This window comes from Rutilus rutilus (genome assembly GCF_951802725.1).
Source record: "Rutilus rutilus genome assembly, chromosome: 20".
Classification (NCBI taxonomy): domain Eukaryota; kingdom Metazoa; phylum Chordata; class Actinopteri; order Cypriniformes; family Leuciscidae; genus Rutilus; species Rutilus rutilus.
In genome coordinates, this window is record NC_140225.1 from 33,287,453 (window position 1) to 33,305,186 (window position 17,734).

At 37.1% G+C, this 17,734-nt stretch overlaps 1 protein-coding gene across 1 annotated transcript in view; it reads left to right on the top strand.

Moving 5' to 3' along the window:
• gclc (glutamate-cysteine ligase, catalytic subunit) overlaps positions 1-17,734 on the top strand; it is a 37,091-nt gene that overhangs the window by 4,113 nt on the left and 15,244 nt on the right. The window contains exons 3-8 of the mRNA XM_084391451.1: positions 1,663-1,845; positions 4,878-4,991; positions 6,125-6,183; positions 7,658-7,794; positions 7,872-7,946; positions 12,098-12,214. Coding sequence (XP_084247577.1) covers positions 1,663-1,845; positions 4,878-4,991; positions 6,125-6,183; positions 7,658-7,794; positions 7,872-7,946; positions 12,098-12,214 — 685 coding nt within the window. The remainder of the gene's footprint in view (positions 1-1,662; positions 1,846-4,877; positions 4,992-6,124; positions 6,184-7,657; positions 7,795-7,871; positions 7,947-12,097; positions 12,215-17,734) is intronic.

Here is a 17,734-nt window from a genome sequence, read left to right on the forward strand (position 1 = left end):
GCTTTAGCCGTACACTGACATAGTCCACCGTGTGGAAAAACACTGATGGAATCCAGTCGGAAAAATGACATTTACTGTGGAATTCTGCAAATTCTGGATGAATAAATCAAACTTAGGGTTGTATAATTATTCAGATCATGACATGGACTAGTGTCTGTGAGTGTTAAAGCTCAAAAAGACTATATAACACACACATTTACACACAGAAACTCTCACGGCAACCCGTCATAAGGTTTAACTCGACTCGTCTGACAAACAATAAAAGGAATTGTTTAATTTCCTTTTGATTACATTTTGAAAGGTTTATTAAATTGCTTATGTTTTATTCCATTGATTACCACCGTTTTTGATAACGAATTTGCATTAGGCTAAATTATAAATCCAGAAAAAAAGAAACTGAATTTCTGACAACAAAAAAAAAGTAATTTATTAAGTTAAAGTTTAATGAATTCGATTGATTCTTTTTGGTTATTAAAATTTAATCAAACCATTCAAATGGATTCCATAACATTTAAAACATTTTAACACTTCTAAAACAGAACTAATAGATTGTTAAATTGAGTGAGTTTCATTAATTGTTTAGACATGCTTTTTGATTACTAACATTAATTTAACCATTAAAATGGAGTCCAGAATTTTTTTTGTGTGTGAAAATTTCTGAATTTTTTAATTTCCAAACTCTAACAATTATGTAATGTATGATATGTGTTCAGATATTTGAGTGATTTTCAATATTTTAGGTTTCTCTTCTTGCTTTATTGTCTATGCCCATTGGCCACAGCGCTCTCTTTACATCATTACTGGCCGTTGTCTGCTGTGTTGACCATTACTTTACATTACTAGATCAAGAATGTAATGGAAGTCACTAATACACGAGTGCTCGTTTATATACCGATGCATAATGGATTAAATGAAGTGCTTCTGCTAGTAATTCACATTTGTAAGTTCCTTTTCATAAAGAGACAGAATATTGATCTTGAAGTGCAGGCCGGAGTCGCGCAGCTACACGATCGAAGGAAGGTTTTATAAATTCAGTTGATTAGTCATGCTTTTTGATTATTAAAATGGAATCAAACCATTAAAATAGAATCCATAAAATTTTAAGTGGAAAAACACAGAATTTAGGGGATTGTTGAGAAAAAATAGGGCCCTATTTATTTTCATCTTTTTTATAGATTGTTGATAAATTGTGTAAGTTTCATGAATTGTTTAGACATGCTTTTTGATTACTAACATTTAATTTAACCATTAAAATGAAATATGAAAAATGAAAAATAATCCAAACTCTAATAATTGCGTAATGTTTGATGTGTGTTCAGATATTTGAGTGATTTTCAATATTTTAGGTTTCTCTTCAGTCTGTATTTCGACTGCTTTATTGTAATGTTATTAGCCTCAATGCCCATTGGCCACAGCGCTCTCTTTACATCATTATTGTCTGTTGTGTTGTCCATTACTTTACATTACTAGAGCAAGAATACGATGGATGTTACTAACACACTCATTTATTTCTCAATGAGCGCTCATGAAATTAATTGCTTTGCTAGTAATTCACATTTATAAGTTCCTTTTCATAAATAGACAGAATATTGATCTTGAAATGCGTGTGTGTGTGTGTGTGTGTGTGTGTGTGTGTGTGTGTGTGTGTGTGTGTGTGTTCAGCCACCCGACGCTGTGGAGGCCGGAGTACGGCAGCTACATGATCGAAGGCACGCCGGGACAGCCGTACGGGGGCACGATGTCGGAGTTCAACACCGTCGAGGACAACATGGGGAAGCGGAGGAGAGAGGCGTCGTCTGTGCTCGATCTGAACCAGACTCTCCTCACAGTCACCGCGTTCCCCAGGTGCGAAACATCTATCAGAGCTGCACGGTTCTGGATAAACTGAGATTCAGGATTTCTTTTTTTTTAATCGATATCATGATTCTCCCATGATTCTGAATAGACAGCGAAGCAAAATAACATGTACTTACTTTACTAGAGGTTCTGACTACATGTTTATTGCTGTAGTCCATTTAAAAATATATTTAATTCATTTGAATGAATTTTCAAAAACAAGATTGGTTTGAGTGAACGATTCAGTGACTCGCTCATAAAGACGTGTCCTGTGTCTCAGTCCGCCTACTTACACTGCGCCCTAAAAGTGTGTCCTCTTCCTGTGAAGAACGTAGATACTTTTGAGTGTGTAGCAGAAGAGTAGACAAGCTTTGGGAGAAACTCACGTCATACAATTGCGTTTTTACAGTCGTCACAGTAAACTGACTTATCAATCATACTGACCTGTCAATCATCCTGTCATAGTAAACTGACCTGCCAATCATCTTGTCAAAGATAAAATGCTCCACATTTAACTTCCTCCCGTATCGGAGAGAAATGCAGAAGCACGTTGATCTGCAGTCGCGGGCGGGTCTTTCATGCGGAGACTCTCCTCATATTCATGCATAACGATGCATTTAAAAGATGGCTAAATGGATATTTTTAAAAGTCCACATTGTTATTGCAGATGAAATATAACACGGATAACTTTAAAAAACATTTTTTATCAGGTTAAACTTTGATTTTGTAAACAAAAAAAAGTGAATCTCTGAAGACGATGACGTCTTGCACATGCGTATTACGTGTTCAGTCTACAGTGTTTCATCGCCATCTACTGGCCTGGCAGCAGAAGACAGCGTTTTTAGTCGTTTTCGTGGATCCGCGTGATTGGGGATCGTTTTGACGATGATGTCGTCTGTACGCGGAAAACTCAAAGGAAAAACTTCTCCGTTTTAAGCGCATCGTTGTCGTGTAAACGTACCCTTATTTGACATTTCTGTGGAGTTTAATTGTGAACAAACAAGTTTACATTCATTCTCAAGGTCAAAGAAATATTTGGAAAGCATAAATATTGATATTGTATGATATGGAAAAAAAATGTATAATATTTTTGGCCATATCATATTTGGCCATAACCTCTGTCCTTATGTCTTAAATTCACTTTTCATCATTTTAAGGCTGTACATATGCTTACATTTCTCAAATAGTGTAATAAATGTCTTAATTACAGTTTGAATAGGTCTTAAATTAAGGAAAGACGAGGTGTGTTCACCCTGCTTAGCGGGATGTGATCAAAAGCCTGGAGTGGAGCGACAGCACCTCTCTGCACTCGTTCTGTAATCACTCCGCTCCGAGTCCACTCCGGGTTTTCCATTCCCGCTCACAGGAAAAACTGCTGTGGGCTGTTCACTCCATTTATATCATGAACGTCTGAATTTATAATACGGTATCTAACATTTATAAAACTATGTAACGGTTTGGAAAGTATTCTACACGTTTAATAAATATAATTACACAAAAATGTCCAAATGTAGTGAACGTGCCTATAGAGAGAAATGCACATTTTATGCTCCAGTTCACAAGCAATGCAATATGGCGCCGGCACCTCCATGTCCTGATTATGTTGTCTGCTATATTTGCTTCTCATTTATGAAATCTGGGCAATTGGTTGATGAAACATTGATTAAAATTAAGATACAATTTATACAAAACGAAATTCATATTAAAGAAAGGCTTTATACAAAACAAAACTTAATGAAGTGGTCAAAATCATGTCTGACCCACTCCATATATCTCCCGATATATTGCGCATCTAATGATCCTATCTTACTCGTGCCCGGGGCCGTACACACCGTTGAGGTCCCAGAGGTCAGGACCTCTGTCATTTTTCGTGCATATAATGAAGAGCAGCAAAACACCCCTTACGGCATTGGTCCTGGCTTTTGTTCACACAGGGCGCGTTCTGGGACTGATCCCAGCAATGTTACTAGGTCTCCATCCCGGCATCAATCCTGGCATCGATCCCGGGACGTGTTTGCGTTCACACAGAAGGCACTCTAGCAATTTTACGGCAATTTCCCGGGATCAACGCGCTGTGTGAAAAGGGCTTAATAGAAATGCAGTTCAGAATGGCCTTTCTTTAAATGCAAATGTTCTTTGAGTATTTCATTTGTGAAGGTAAAGCATGTACTCCCTACACTCCTAATTACAAGAAGAAGAAATAACTGCTCTTAAACTGGGTGTGTGACGGGCTGTGTGTGTCTGTCTCTATCTTCCTGAAGTGCTTCTCCTAGTGTCTGGACGGCGTGTTTATTTCTCCTAGATAAATGGATCGTTTAGTGTTCACCCACATAATTAACAACACGCCTGTTTTGGGCTGCACCTGTTCTCATATAAATGACAGTGATTTATTAAGGCCGTGCCACATAGTTGTTCCAGTTATAAGCAGATTCTTCTTATTCAGTATGTATGTATTAGGGCTGGGTATCGATTAGGATATTTGCAAGCTCTCAATTTGATTTGATTTTCGATTCTAAATTCGATTTTTGATTCCGATACGATTCTCGACTCGACTCAATGAATATAGATTTAATACAAATTCTATATTTTATAAAGAACAGTGAACATAAGTTTACAAGTGGTTAATTAAAGGGGTGGTATAATGCCCTTTTCATAAGATGTAAAATAAGTCTCTGATGTATGTGAAGTTTTAGCTAAAAATACTCCACAGATATTTTTATATAGCATGTTAAAGTTGTCACTTTTGAGCAAAAAAAACCCTGTTTTTGTGTTTGTCCCTTTAAATGCAAATGAGCTTCTGCTCCCGGCAGAGGGGGCGGAGTTTCAAGAGTAGTGTAGTCGTGTCGTGTAGTCCCTATCAGCCGTGTGTTGTAGTCCTTTGAGCGTTGTGACTTTGCAGATGTTGTTTATGCTCAAACAGCAACATTACACACTAACTAAAGTTAGTGTAATCATAATCAAACACCCCTTTAAATCACGTGTAGAGTTGCAATGTACGATGCAAATGTGTTGGCTATATATTTTGTGTGTGTGTTTTGTAGGTTAGGCTGCCCAGGCTTCACACTGCCAGAACACAAACCCACACCTGTTGAAAAAGGGGTGTCGAAATCTCTCTTCTTCCCCGACGAGGCCATCAACACACACCCCAGATTCAGGTGAGAGGTCATGTGACCCAGGCCACTAACAGCTATCGGTTTCGTGTCCAGAAAGAGGCGGTGTGAGTTTACCTTGCAGATGAGTGTGTTTGAAGTGTCATCTGATGCAGAACAATGTGAAGTTGTTTGTGTAAGCTAGAGCTCCGAGGCATTTCAGGGGGGTTGTGGGAAACCGGTTCAACAGACAATGATCTTTCACATACCAGTAACCGAGAGCCTTGTTCATCTGATCTCTCTAAAAGAATTGGTGCTTCCATTATGTTGGCTCATATTTACCCCTCATCCTTTTCTCGCACTGTTAAAAAAAAAAAATAAGTCCAGAAAGCTTATTTTATTTCATTTTGATAATATTTTTTTCAATTTTTTTTCTATTTTCTATTATTTACCTTTAAATTCCTAGATTTGTAATTTAAGCACATTCCTCACTTTCTTTCAACTTATATTCAAAATAACTCACAATTTCATGCATAACTGATAAAATTAAAATGCTTTTAATTCAGCTCAAAATATCTTCCATTGTGTGTCTTTGCCTCTTGTGGAAAATAATAATATAAGATGATATTTCATGACTCTAGATGGCCTTATAGCTCTATATGGAGCCAATGAGCTGTTCCGCTGGGTCCTAAAGTCATTTCTCTTCAGTATGCATTCAGATACACATGTAGACATTATAAAAAAAATTTTTTTGCTAGTTTTAGCATTTTAATTTAGAATTTTGAGCATTTTTAGGTTTTTCTAAGTGTCCTGAAGTATTCCTCGCATTCCATTCACTCCTAAGGGGGTCAAATTGACCCGTGACGGAAGGATTTGTTACTTTTTTTAAATTTCAACCCCAAAACTCCTCGAAACCATTCAATTTTTTGTGTGTATTCGTGGTTCAAGTGTAACAAAAGTCCTAGGGTCTTGGACCCCTCTGATGAACACTCAGTTTTAAAAAAATAAATGAAAAAAATACATTTCGGGTCAAAATGACCCGAGGGAAGGATGAGGTTACAGTAAGTTGAAGATTTCAACCAGCCACTAACTCTAAGCACGTAACTCATCCTGCACTGTGTAACTATAATGTTTCTAGCTATTGGCTGCAGCTGAATGAGGTGTGGATGCTTTGACTAATGCATCAGTGTGTGTTACAGCACTCTGACCAGAAACATACGCCACCGGAGGGGAGAAAAGGTGGCGATTAATGTACCAAGTAAGTCTTTTGATTAGTTTTTTTTGTACATTATAGAAATTAGAGTTGTTTCTGTAAGTCAATCTTGCTTTGGAAATAAACTAAACTCTATATGTCTGGTTTCATTTGATCTACTCTAGACTGTATATTGTTCTGTATGTGTTAGACAGGAAGGGCAACAGGGAAATATGACATTTATTATGGGTTTATGTGAGGATTGTTTGAAGTTCACTTAAATTTAAAGTTATATTGTTTGAAGCCTAATAAATATAAAAAAATAAAATAATTATAGCTTTCAATTACACTGTAATGTTGAATGGCTATAATTAATGTTTAAAATGGGGGGGGGGTTGAATTTAATTGAATTTTTGTAAAATAATAAAAAAAAAATTGAAAATGTTTTCAACATTGATAATAATCAAATATTTCTTAAGCATCAAATCATCATATTAGAATGATTTCTGAAGGATCATGTGACACTGAAGACTGGAGTAATGATGATGAAATGATGCTACTTTTCTATATATATATTCACATTGAAAATAGTATACTAATATTTCACAATAAAACTGTTTCTTACTGTATTTTTATCTAATAAATGCAGCTTTGGTGAGCATAAGGGGCGTTTTGCAAAATCGTAATGTTTCCAAAGCAGGATTTTTGGACCAATGAGATTTCACAGTGGGCGGAGCTACCCAGTGATGACATAAATGACATACAGAAGGCCCCTGTTCACGTTGCAGCAATTTAGTATAAAGATTCCTGTGAAAGAGGGCGCTTTTATCTATGGATGCGCCGATATGATAAATTTGTCCGATAACTCTTTATATTTGAAAGCAGATGACCCATATATTGGCCGATAAATCCAAATCCTTTTTTTTTTTAAATAATGTTTGAAGGCCTGATTACAAAAAGAAAAGTCTCACGATTAAAAGTTATGTCCCAAGCACACAATTATAGTGATGTTCTCATGATAATGTTATGTGGCCGATATGACAGACTTGTTGAACTGAACCGTATTTTCCTTTTTGATTCCAATCATATTTCAAGCAGTTCAAAACCATCAAGTGTGCATCTGAAGAGTCTCAGCTGAAGGAAATAATACATTATTTATCGGCTTTAATAATATATCGACCAAATTTTCTTATCGGCCCGATAACAATAACATTAAAAATGACCAAATATTGTCCGATACCGATACGGTGGCCGATATATCGGCATCCCTACATTTATCTTGCAAGCTTGGGAGGACATGGGAGGGCAAAAAGTCAAATTTGTTTAGTTTCAGAAGCTAAAGATGTGTTTCCCATGAACAAAAAATATATTATTTTTTATATTTTTTTTGCTAGTGGGTGTAGGACACTAGTTCACATAGTTAATGTATGTAAGTGAAGATTGCAAGGTGTCTGAATAAATGCTAGTTTTACTGTATATTGCTGCATGTTTTCTGTCGCATTTCGAACGGCTCATCTTTTGACTTCCGTCTTCTTCTCAGTTTTCAAAGATAAAAACACCCCGTCTCCGTTTGTGGAGACGTTTGCAGAGGACGATGGAGAAGCGGCCCGGGGAGCCCTGCCCGATCACATCTACATGGACGCCATGGGCTTTGGCATGGGCAACTGTTGCCTGCAGGTGAAGTCACGTTCTCTCTCATCGACTTGCATTGGGAATATTGGGGTCATGTGACTGACATCGGATCGATGTTACAGGTGACCTTCCAGGCTTGCAGCATCAGAGAGGCGCGCTACCTCTACGACCAACTGGCCGTTTTCTGTCCAATAGTGGTAAGAGAACACGGGTTCGAGGAATGCAAAGTCTCAGAGCTGTCCATGTTATATTTCAACTGAGTGACAAAGGCAAAAAGTAAATAAAGTGCAACAAGAACCGCAATTACAAACCAAGTCAGGTTACACTCGTTACAGTGTAATTATACATTTAAGTACTGAGTAATATTAAGCAGCTACTGGGGCTGTGCCGGTAAACCCTCCAGCGGTGGTCTGCCAAAACAATTTTTTTTTGTATGTGAACACTGTTTTACATGAATATTATGACACGAGTGAAGCACAAAGCTTTGTGTACAAAAGAAATAATAGGTTAGCAATTAAATGTTACATGGCAGCCATGGAAATGTTTGGATTCATGACGAATGAGAGAGTTAATTTAAGCTTTGTCCGCTTTGAATTCTGGTTTGCGATCCGGTCACCCGATTATCAGCGAATTTAACGATGTTCCATTAGTTATTCCATATAGAAAGCTTGAATTGTCTACTTTTAAACAAAACAATTCAAAACGACAATAAACCGACTAGCATATGCTTGTGAATTCCGTATGAAGTGTGCATTTCTCACGCGCGTTCACCATACCTGTCAACATTTGGATACCAAAATACGGGAAATCTGAACGGGGGGGGGGGGGGGGGTTCTTTATTTATTTTATTTATTTTTTAATTTATATCATGTTTCTTTATTTATTTTTATCAATTGCAACAATTAACTGCATTAATTAATCACGATTAATTGCCCTTAAAAAAAACTTACTTTTTAACATTTTATAATGTAATAATTTCACAATTAATCTCCAAATTAAGGTAGAAAAACATAAAACAGTATATTTTAAATATTTGTCTAACAGGTAGGAAAAATATACAGAAATTGAAGTTATCAAACAGTTTGCACTGCATACAATTTAAATTGTACATAGATTAATCCTTATTAAAGTAAAAAAAGATCTTTAGTCAAGAGCAGTGAGTGCTTTTCTCTGTTACCTTTGTTCTTTGATTAACTTTACTGACAGAAATAAGCTACTGTACTAAAGAGCTACTGTCTCTTTAAAAACAGCCGCTGACGGATCTCACTCGCGTCTCATTCTCTCACAACTCTTTGCTTTCATTTACGACTTTTTTTTAAACTAATTTAAGACTGCTCAGACTGCTCTTATGAGGATACTCGACAAAACGGACATTTTGACATAATTGCGTGTGTTAATGCCATCTCTCTCATGTTCGTCCATCCTCGGATGCTGCTGTTCTTCTTCGCGCGATTTTTTCCCCCTAACTACTTCAGTGGAAATCCCGCCCTGCAGCCGATTCTAAAGATTTTATTGGTCATGTGAATCACAGTACTGATTGCCTACACCAAACACTGATCCCTAAACCTACCCGTCATTGTAACCTTAACCAATGAAATTAGCTGCAGGGCGGGATTTTCGCTTAACTGGTTTGCGCCCATTGGGATTTAAAAAAAAAAAAAAAATTATAGAAAGATTAAAAATACGGGAGAAATACGGGAAAATATTTAAACGGGATGATAGCGGGATAGCAATGTAAAATACGGGAGAATCCCGGGAAAAACGGGAGGGTTGACAGGTATGGCGTTCACTGCGAAGATGACGGGTCAGCACCGCCAACTTCATCTTTGCAGCCGACACTGACACAGAAAACACTAGTTTATTAATAAACAATTCAAATGTCTCCTTTGCTATATGTGACGCATTCATAATCATTACTTTTGCCGGTTCTTTTGTCGTATTCTTTCCTGTGGTAAAGTAGACAAACGCTGTAGGACAGAGAGCCTACATTTTTACTTGTATGTCAAGTTCCTTTTAACACAGTTTGTGCTTGTTATTAGACATATGGTAATTGGTAAGGCGCGTCAAGTTTATTTGTAAAGCGCGGGTGATTTTTGTTCCGCTTTCTCTGGCAGCGCAATATCAAACATAGCCTAAATGCCTTGCCCTTGTGGAGGATAAAATCCGCTTTTCATACCTTTTACAACAAGTAGAAAACATGAAGATATCAGAAAAGAGATCGATGGTCCTGTTCGTGTCCCACATCCCTCTCAAAGCGCAGAGCGGTAGGCTATATCACGCGTCTTTGTGTGGAAATATTAAATTAAAGTTTTTTTTTTTTTTATAGATTCAACTTTATTATATTATTTAAGTTACCAGTATTTACTGATATTTATTTCAATGCTTTACAGGCTTTAGTTTGTCGTTTCTTTGTTTTTTTTATTTCAAAACAACCCCCCAACCACCGCACCACCGCCGGAAGTTGGTCCACTACCACCGTCACAGCCCTAGCAGCTGCATGTACTTACTATAGGGTTAGGGTAGGATTAGGGTTTAGTTGAGGGTTAATTGCATGTATTTATGCATACTTTACTGTTAATACTATGGTAAGTACATGTAGCATATGTAACAAGGACACTGTAAAATAAAGTGTTACCCAAGTCATGTTGAAAATAAAACGGGAAGTGATGTGAATGAATCATATCGAACAAATCATGTGAAACACAAGCTAGCAGAGAAACACACACTTTATATTAGGTGTCTTTAACTAGTAACTACTATGTACTTACATTAAAAAAAGTTAGATACTTTTGTATGTTTGTTGGTATGGGTGGGTTAAGGGGTCAACAGTGTAATTATAGATGCAATTACAGAAATTAATTATAGCTGTAATTACATTCAGGTATTTTTTTGTGTAAAAACATTTTTTTGTGTTCACAGTGTAAAAACATGTATGCACTATAAGTACACATATCCAAGTACACTATAAGTGTATCAAGTGATTAATTTAAATTTGGGCTGTCAAGTGATTACAATTTTTTTATCTAATTAATCGCACATCAATTTTCGCTGAGAAATTACCCAAATTACAAAGATTTATAAATACAGTAACAAATGCATTGCTCATGGTTAGTTCATGTTAGTTAATACATTAATGTTATCAAATGAGACGTTATTGTAAAGTGTTACCAAAGTAGCTTTAGAAAGAAATATTCTGTTTCAACATATAATTTATTACACATAAACTTTTAAGGCTATAATGTGGCCTTAATCTTTTTTCTTTTTTTTTAGAACTGCATCTAAAGTGGCATTTAGGGATATTTACACTGTTTAATGCAGCTCAGTGGTGGCATGAATGAAAAATTATACTCTAAATATGAAACTAAAACCGCCAGCAGGAGGTGGCGATCACTATCTTAATGAGTGAGTCATTGAATCATTCATTCACCCGACTCATTCAAACGGTTGATTCGTTCAGGAACGAAGCAAGTGACCGTCTGTATGAGTGAGTCACTGAATCGATGACTCACTCGATTTGTTAGTAACCGCTGTGTGTTGCTCAGAGACACGCAACAGTTCTGCTGTGGCTTTGTTTCAAACTATTTTATCAGCCAAAATCTGGCAAAAACTGACAAATATTGTCTAAAAAGTAACAATATTAAATTCTTGTTTATTGCATTGTTGCATAAAATTAATATCACATTTGCAATCGTGCTGATGTTCAGAACAAAACTGCTCTTGCTGTGTGATATGGCTAAACTATATCATATAATATAAATGACAAAATCCATACGTGGGCATTTTTTTGCTCTCATAATCATACATTTCAGTGCATTTCAACTGCACGCTAATAGAATTCATCACTCTGCATCATGATCATAAACCAAACTTTATGCAATGTTTTATTTATATTATTTATCTATAATTTATTTATATTAGTACATGGTCGTTGAAGACACTTAATATAAAGTGGGACAGCAGAGAAAGTAAAACTTTGCATCCCAGAAAAAAAATATGATTCACCACTGTATTCAAATTCCTGTTTATACTGTTGTTAAATTAAATGTATATAAATATGGGGAGATGGACTTGCAAACTTTTATCATGATGTTACTGCATGTTGGACTGCTTTTTAAAAATAAAAATAACATCCAAATTGTATTGAATAAAAAAAAAAAGGATCTTCTAACTTTGAACCCTAGTTGACAATTTACCATCTTTACCATTATACATGAAGTAATATATAACCCACGTCATCATTTTCACAGTCTTGTGTGCTTAGCAGTTTTACAACCTTTTAAGACTCTGCTGTTAATGTTTCCAGAAAGGCACAGTGTTCAGCTCTCAGTATTGATGTGTGTTTGTGCAGATGGCTCTCAGTGCCGCCTCTCCGCTCTATCGCGGACTGGTTTCAGACATCGACTGCCGTTGGGGTGTGATCTCTGCGTCTGTGGACGACCGGACCCGAGAGGAGAGAGGCCTGGAGGTGAGGACACCATACACCTCACACCTGCACACAAACACAACTAATGCCCAAGACTTTGGGCCATATTCATAAAGGAATAGTTTCCTTTTCAAATTGGCCTTTTTTCTGGGTTTCTTGCACTATGGAGCAAATTACCTACTGTTTTTAAAGGAATTGTTCACCCAAAAATGAAAATTAGCCCATGATTTACTCACCCTCAGGTCTAGGTGTATATGACATTCTTCTTTCAGACGATTACAATCGGAGTTATATTAAAAAAAATTCCTGACTCTTCCAAGCTTTATAATGGCAGTGAATTGCTGTTTCTGTTTTGAAGTCCATAAAAGTGCATCTATCCATCATAAAAGTGCATCTGTCCATTATAAAAGTGCATCTATTCATCATAAAAGTGCATCTATCCATTATAAAAGTGCATCTATTCATCATAAAAGTGCATCTATCCATTATAAAAGTGCATCTGTCAGCAGTGTGGAGCACTTTTATGATGAATAGATGAACTTTAATGATGAATAGATGCATGGGCGTCGGAACCATTGTATATGGGTGGGACAAGACCCACCCACTTTTTAAGACCAATGATATTATACCCACTCACTTTTACCGTCTCTAATTCAGCGCATTTGTCTGTTCGCTTTCAGAGCGCCGTCAGTCAGATCCATTCCACTTGAGGAATTCCCTAATAAATTATACTCCATTTCCGCTGAATCGCTACATTATATTTCTCAACGAGCCGCAACTGACGAAAGTAACCGCCCGTTGTACCCTTCCAGTCAAATATTGCATTGCAAACATCAATAACAGCTTTAAGTTGTCATTGCTGGCAAATGACCATGGTATTAGCGGGATAATCCACAGATAGCTGTGCATTTAATGCACGACGTGGAGGCAAAGAACCGCCCGACGTGAAGTGGAGTTTAGTTTACTTGTTTAATTAAAAGGCGCCAGAATACATGAAATGGTATTTACTCCAGTAACAACATCTGGTACGTTCCAGATATGCGCACTACCCGAACCCACCTCCAAAACATTGGATCAAACAGGTAAGATCTAACATGTGCTATAAAATGTAAACTCACACACTAAAGAAATAATTTAAAGCAAACAATGGCTCTCTATTATCTTTCAACACTAACACATTGCACACTTGATGTTGGTACTGTCCATCCTCATATACATTGTCAACACACAATATACAATAACTTATTTCTGGACTCAACACACCAAGTAAATTCAGAATAGCATTAGACTGGTACACTAGTGATGATGTAATTGACCTAGCCCATCATCACACATATACACCTAGACTCGAGGGCGAGTAAATCATGGGTAATTTTCATTTTTGGCCGAACTATCCCTTTCAAGTTTTTTGGGCTTAATTCCTTCACTAAATTATATAATTTTATCAGTAACGCCCGTAATCCGTAACGCCCTCACCTACAATAGACTACCGCACTTCAGTAATAATTAGAGAGATCCCAGACCTGTGTGAATCATACATGAAACGACTCCGTTAATCATTTAGAAAGAAAACTAATCTCATCCAAATTGTCCCTTTTGAGAATTTAGAAAGTGAGAACTTTGTAAGTACAAATGTTAATGTCAAATGGCAATAAAAGCTGCACGTGTAATAATTAACAAGGCTGTCGGAAGATCTGACGGCTTCTGATGTCAACTGGTTTACAGGCTGAAGGCTTCTGAAATAAACGTAGTCAAACTTCACTAATTCTGGGTCACTGAGAACAAAAATGATGCTTAAAATTGTCTATTGGCTCTAGATATGCTATTGGGTCCGTGTATATGACCCTTGCCTTGAGAATAGCGGAGGATAAGTGAGTAATAAAGATATGGGATCTCAGTGACTAAAATACATCTTTGTCTGGGTTTGGACAGTACTTGCTTTTTAGGCCAAACAATGAATGATGCAATCTGACACTAGTGTTGCGTCATATATGATATGAATTGCATCATGTTATTCCTAATAATCATGGATGATGCAATCATAACGAAGCTTACATCACAAACGGAAATGGAGTACATCAATGCTTGCAGACAAGAGATGCTCCATTTCATGAGGCCATCCTTAAAAATATTTTGGTTTGCAGTAACAGCAAAAAACAAGAAAAAAAGGGTCGGTAGGTCGGTCTATATTTTTTTATATATAAAACAAATAATATAAAAAAGTATATATTTTTTCATTTAAAAAAAAAAAAAAAATCAGTGTCGGGTGACATTAGGTGACATTTTTCTAAGGGCTGTTTACACCAGGCCACTTCATGCGTTTTCTCAGATCGGATTGCAATCTGATTTATCAAAACGATTCCATTTACACCTGGTTACATAGGCTAAATGTGTGTTGTTTTTTTGCGAATATAAATCCGATCTTCAATTACCGCTATATGTAGATTTAATGGAGTGCATGTCACCGAAAGCAACAGTTATGACTACATTATTTATCATCAGCTAAAATTTCTGAATCAAAGCCCGCAATAAGAGAAAGCGGAAACAGCCCTGGTAAGATCATTTCGTTTCTTTACATTTAATGATGATGATTGTGTGTTAAGCGTCAGCGACTTACTTTCACTTTGATTTGCGATAGTTTGCACGTTGATGCTCAGCTTCTCATCTGCGGCAATGCGTGTTGCAGTAGCGTCGTCATATCTGACTAAAACAAGCCTATAACACGCTCTCGCATGTTTATTTTTTAATAAACTATATTCAACAACATATAAAAATGAAATAATCTTTAGAGTAAAGCCGCAGCCATCATTACCAAGCGCGAACCATTGACAGTGAATGAAACGAAGCAAACTTAGCTTGCAGGCAGTAGTGTGACATGCGTTAACGGTTAACCAATGGTGTAAACATAATCATAGATGACGCGCCACGGGTTTTTATTTAAAAGAAAGAACGTAGCTTATGTTTGTATGTAGGTCTAGGCAATTTATATTCACAATACTTAATAACTAATATTATTTTATTGCATTTGTATTAGTTGTTTGAAGAGTTTTAAAAAAAATCTGTCGGTCTTAACCATAGACTGTAAAAAAATATGGACGTAGTGTCCGTGACGTCACCCGTAGGTTTCTGAAGAGCATTTTTGAAGCCTAAAGTGGGCGGAGCCGTCCGTCGCCATCTTGGCCTGGCGTCACTCCCGGATAACAGAAAATAGGCAAACAGGCGGGGCGTGAGTGGAGCTGAGGAGCCTGGCTATCTGAAATCACCTAGCTCGACGTGATCGAGTTAGCTGATGATGTAAAGCCAATTAAACGTTCCTATTTTTGCCCTTCGAAATATTATAATAGTTAAAAGACATGGCTACAAGTGAGACTGTGTATTACTTCGAGAGTGTTTGTGTGTGACAGTGCTTTATGTGCATACATGTCCGTCACTCTTTCATGGTCCGTCAGCGCGGCATCGCTCAAGTTCGTAGAGAGCTTATTCAGTCCATTTTAAATTCTGATGTTGGCCGTCTCTCAAATGGGTTATGGTTTAACCGTTAAACCATAGATATATTGCCTTTGAAGTGCAAGTAAATGCGCTAGAAAATCCGCGCTCATTCACGGACGGAGAAAGCGCCGACGCCCGCATGATTTCATCTGACGGTATAACTTACATAAGCATATTATAATCCATCTGTTCCATGGGAGCAGAACGAACGAGCATTTATTGACGTTTTAAATTTGAAAACCCCAAAAAGCAACGAAATTGTCAGACATCCATTAGTGCATGTTCACAGAGGAAAACAACTGAAATACAGCGCTGGTTGTTCTCTCGAACGCTAACGACGGAATCCAAAGACGTGGGCTTTGTAAAGTTACCCAAGTATGAAATAATAATCCCGAAAAAAAGCACAAACACTGCAGAGATGGCAAGTTCAGCAGCTAACATTGCTGAGGTGAAGTGACGGCTAGTAACAGCAGACAAACGACTAGCACTGACAGCGGCAATCCATCTGTCACTCAAGTGGCTTGGCCACACCCTTAAATTTAAATATTAATCAACTAAACGGACGAGTTATAAAATAATTCACCCCCCTCACAGTTGTTATGAAGGGCAAAATTAGCTGACCAAATCCACATATAGACACCAGGCTTTAAACACGTTTTTTTCTGCTGTAAAATTTGGCATTTTAACATGGGGAGATACAGATTTGACTCACTTCTGACAACAGCCTCAAGCGGCCAGTCAACGAATTGCAGTTTAACTCACTTCCGTGTTGGTTTCAAGAGAGAGACGGGGAGGTTGCCGCTTGGTCTTAACGCAAGTTTACAACCGGCAAGTCGGTCGGACTGAAAGGGAAAAAAAATAAATAATTGGGTCGGTACTAAATTGACAGGGTCGGTCGGGTTACGGCAAACAAGAATATTTTTAAGGATGGCCTGAATACAAGAGACTAGACAAGAAGACAGGACTGAACTATATACATAATCGGGGTTTTTTCTGTTTGTTTCATATAAATCTGATTTATATTACCCTTTAGCTGATTTTAACGTGCTATTACAAGTGACAAGCACTGTCAACACAATATACATAGACGTGAAATATAAATATCCTAGAACATCTTGGAAACAGTAGACAGTTTATTGTCATATTCTTCACATCAAAATACATAATAAATAGCGTGGTTTATCTCTGAAGCAGACGACGACTTAAAAAAATTGTAGACCAGTGTTATCAGCCAAGGCCAATATCTCAAAATAGACAAATATATCAGCCAGGCCAAGTTTTTGTTTTGTTTTTTAAACCACAGACGATAAAGATCACGTATTGTGCTTTTCCCATGTTCATCTGTATTAAGTGTGTAATGTTGCTGTTTGAGTATGAAAAAGGTTTCTGAACTCCCTGAAACGCCTCCATTGCAGTCTTGAGTTTCTTCCGGGAACGAACACGTCACAATATTCCTCATTATAATAATTAATGCACAGAATAAAGGGGCGGGGCCTGGTTGAGTTAGTTAGTAGTGTGTTAAAGGAGTCATAATGTTGTGTTACCTTGGATACCCAAATGCTCTATTATAGTATTTTAGGCACTTCTAAAAAAGAAAAGTGGAAAAAAAATCAACACAGAGCCCCTCAGACCCTTATTTCTAAAGGCATTATTGTCTCGCGAGATCTGATGCGATGTTTTGGCTGTCGTGGACGGTCATTATAATAATGCAAATGAGGGGCGCGTTGATTGGTTGCAGGAATGTATTTTACTACTTCCAAGCGGTACAAAAACATAGACAAAATACTGCAATAGCTCAATAAATGTGACGGTACTTATTGTTAGTGAAATTGTAATCACAACCAAAGAAAAAAGAAAAAATACACCATTGCCATATACATTCTTACAGAAGCCCCACTAACTGAAAGCTATTTTCAAACTGCATGTTTTGCATGAGTTTGGCTAATAATGTTTAGTGGTATATTGTTTTCATACTTGCATTTAAACAGTTTTAGCCACTGAGCATGGACTCCTGTACCGTCACTACTGTAGCTGCTAGTGTAAAACAAAGTCGAAAGATGTGGCTAGCATTCG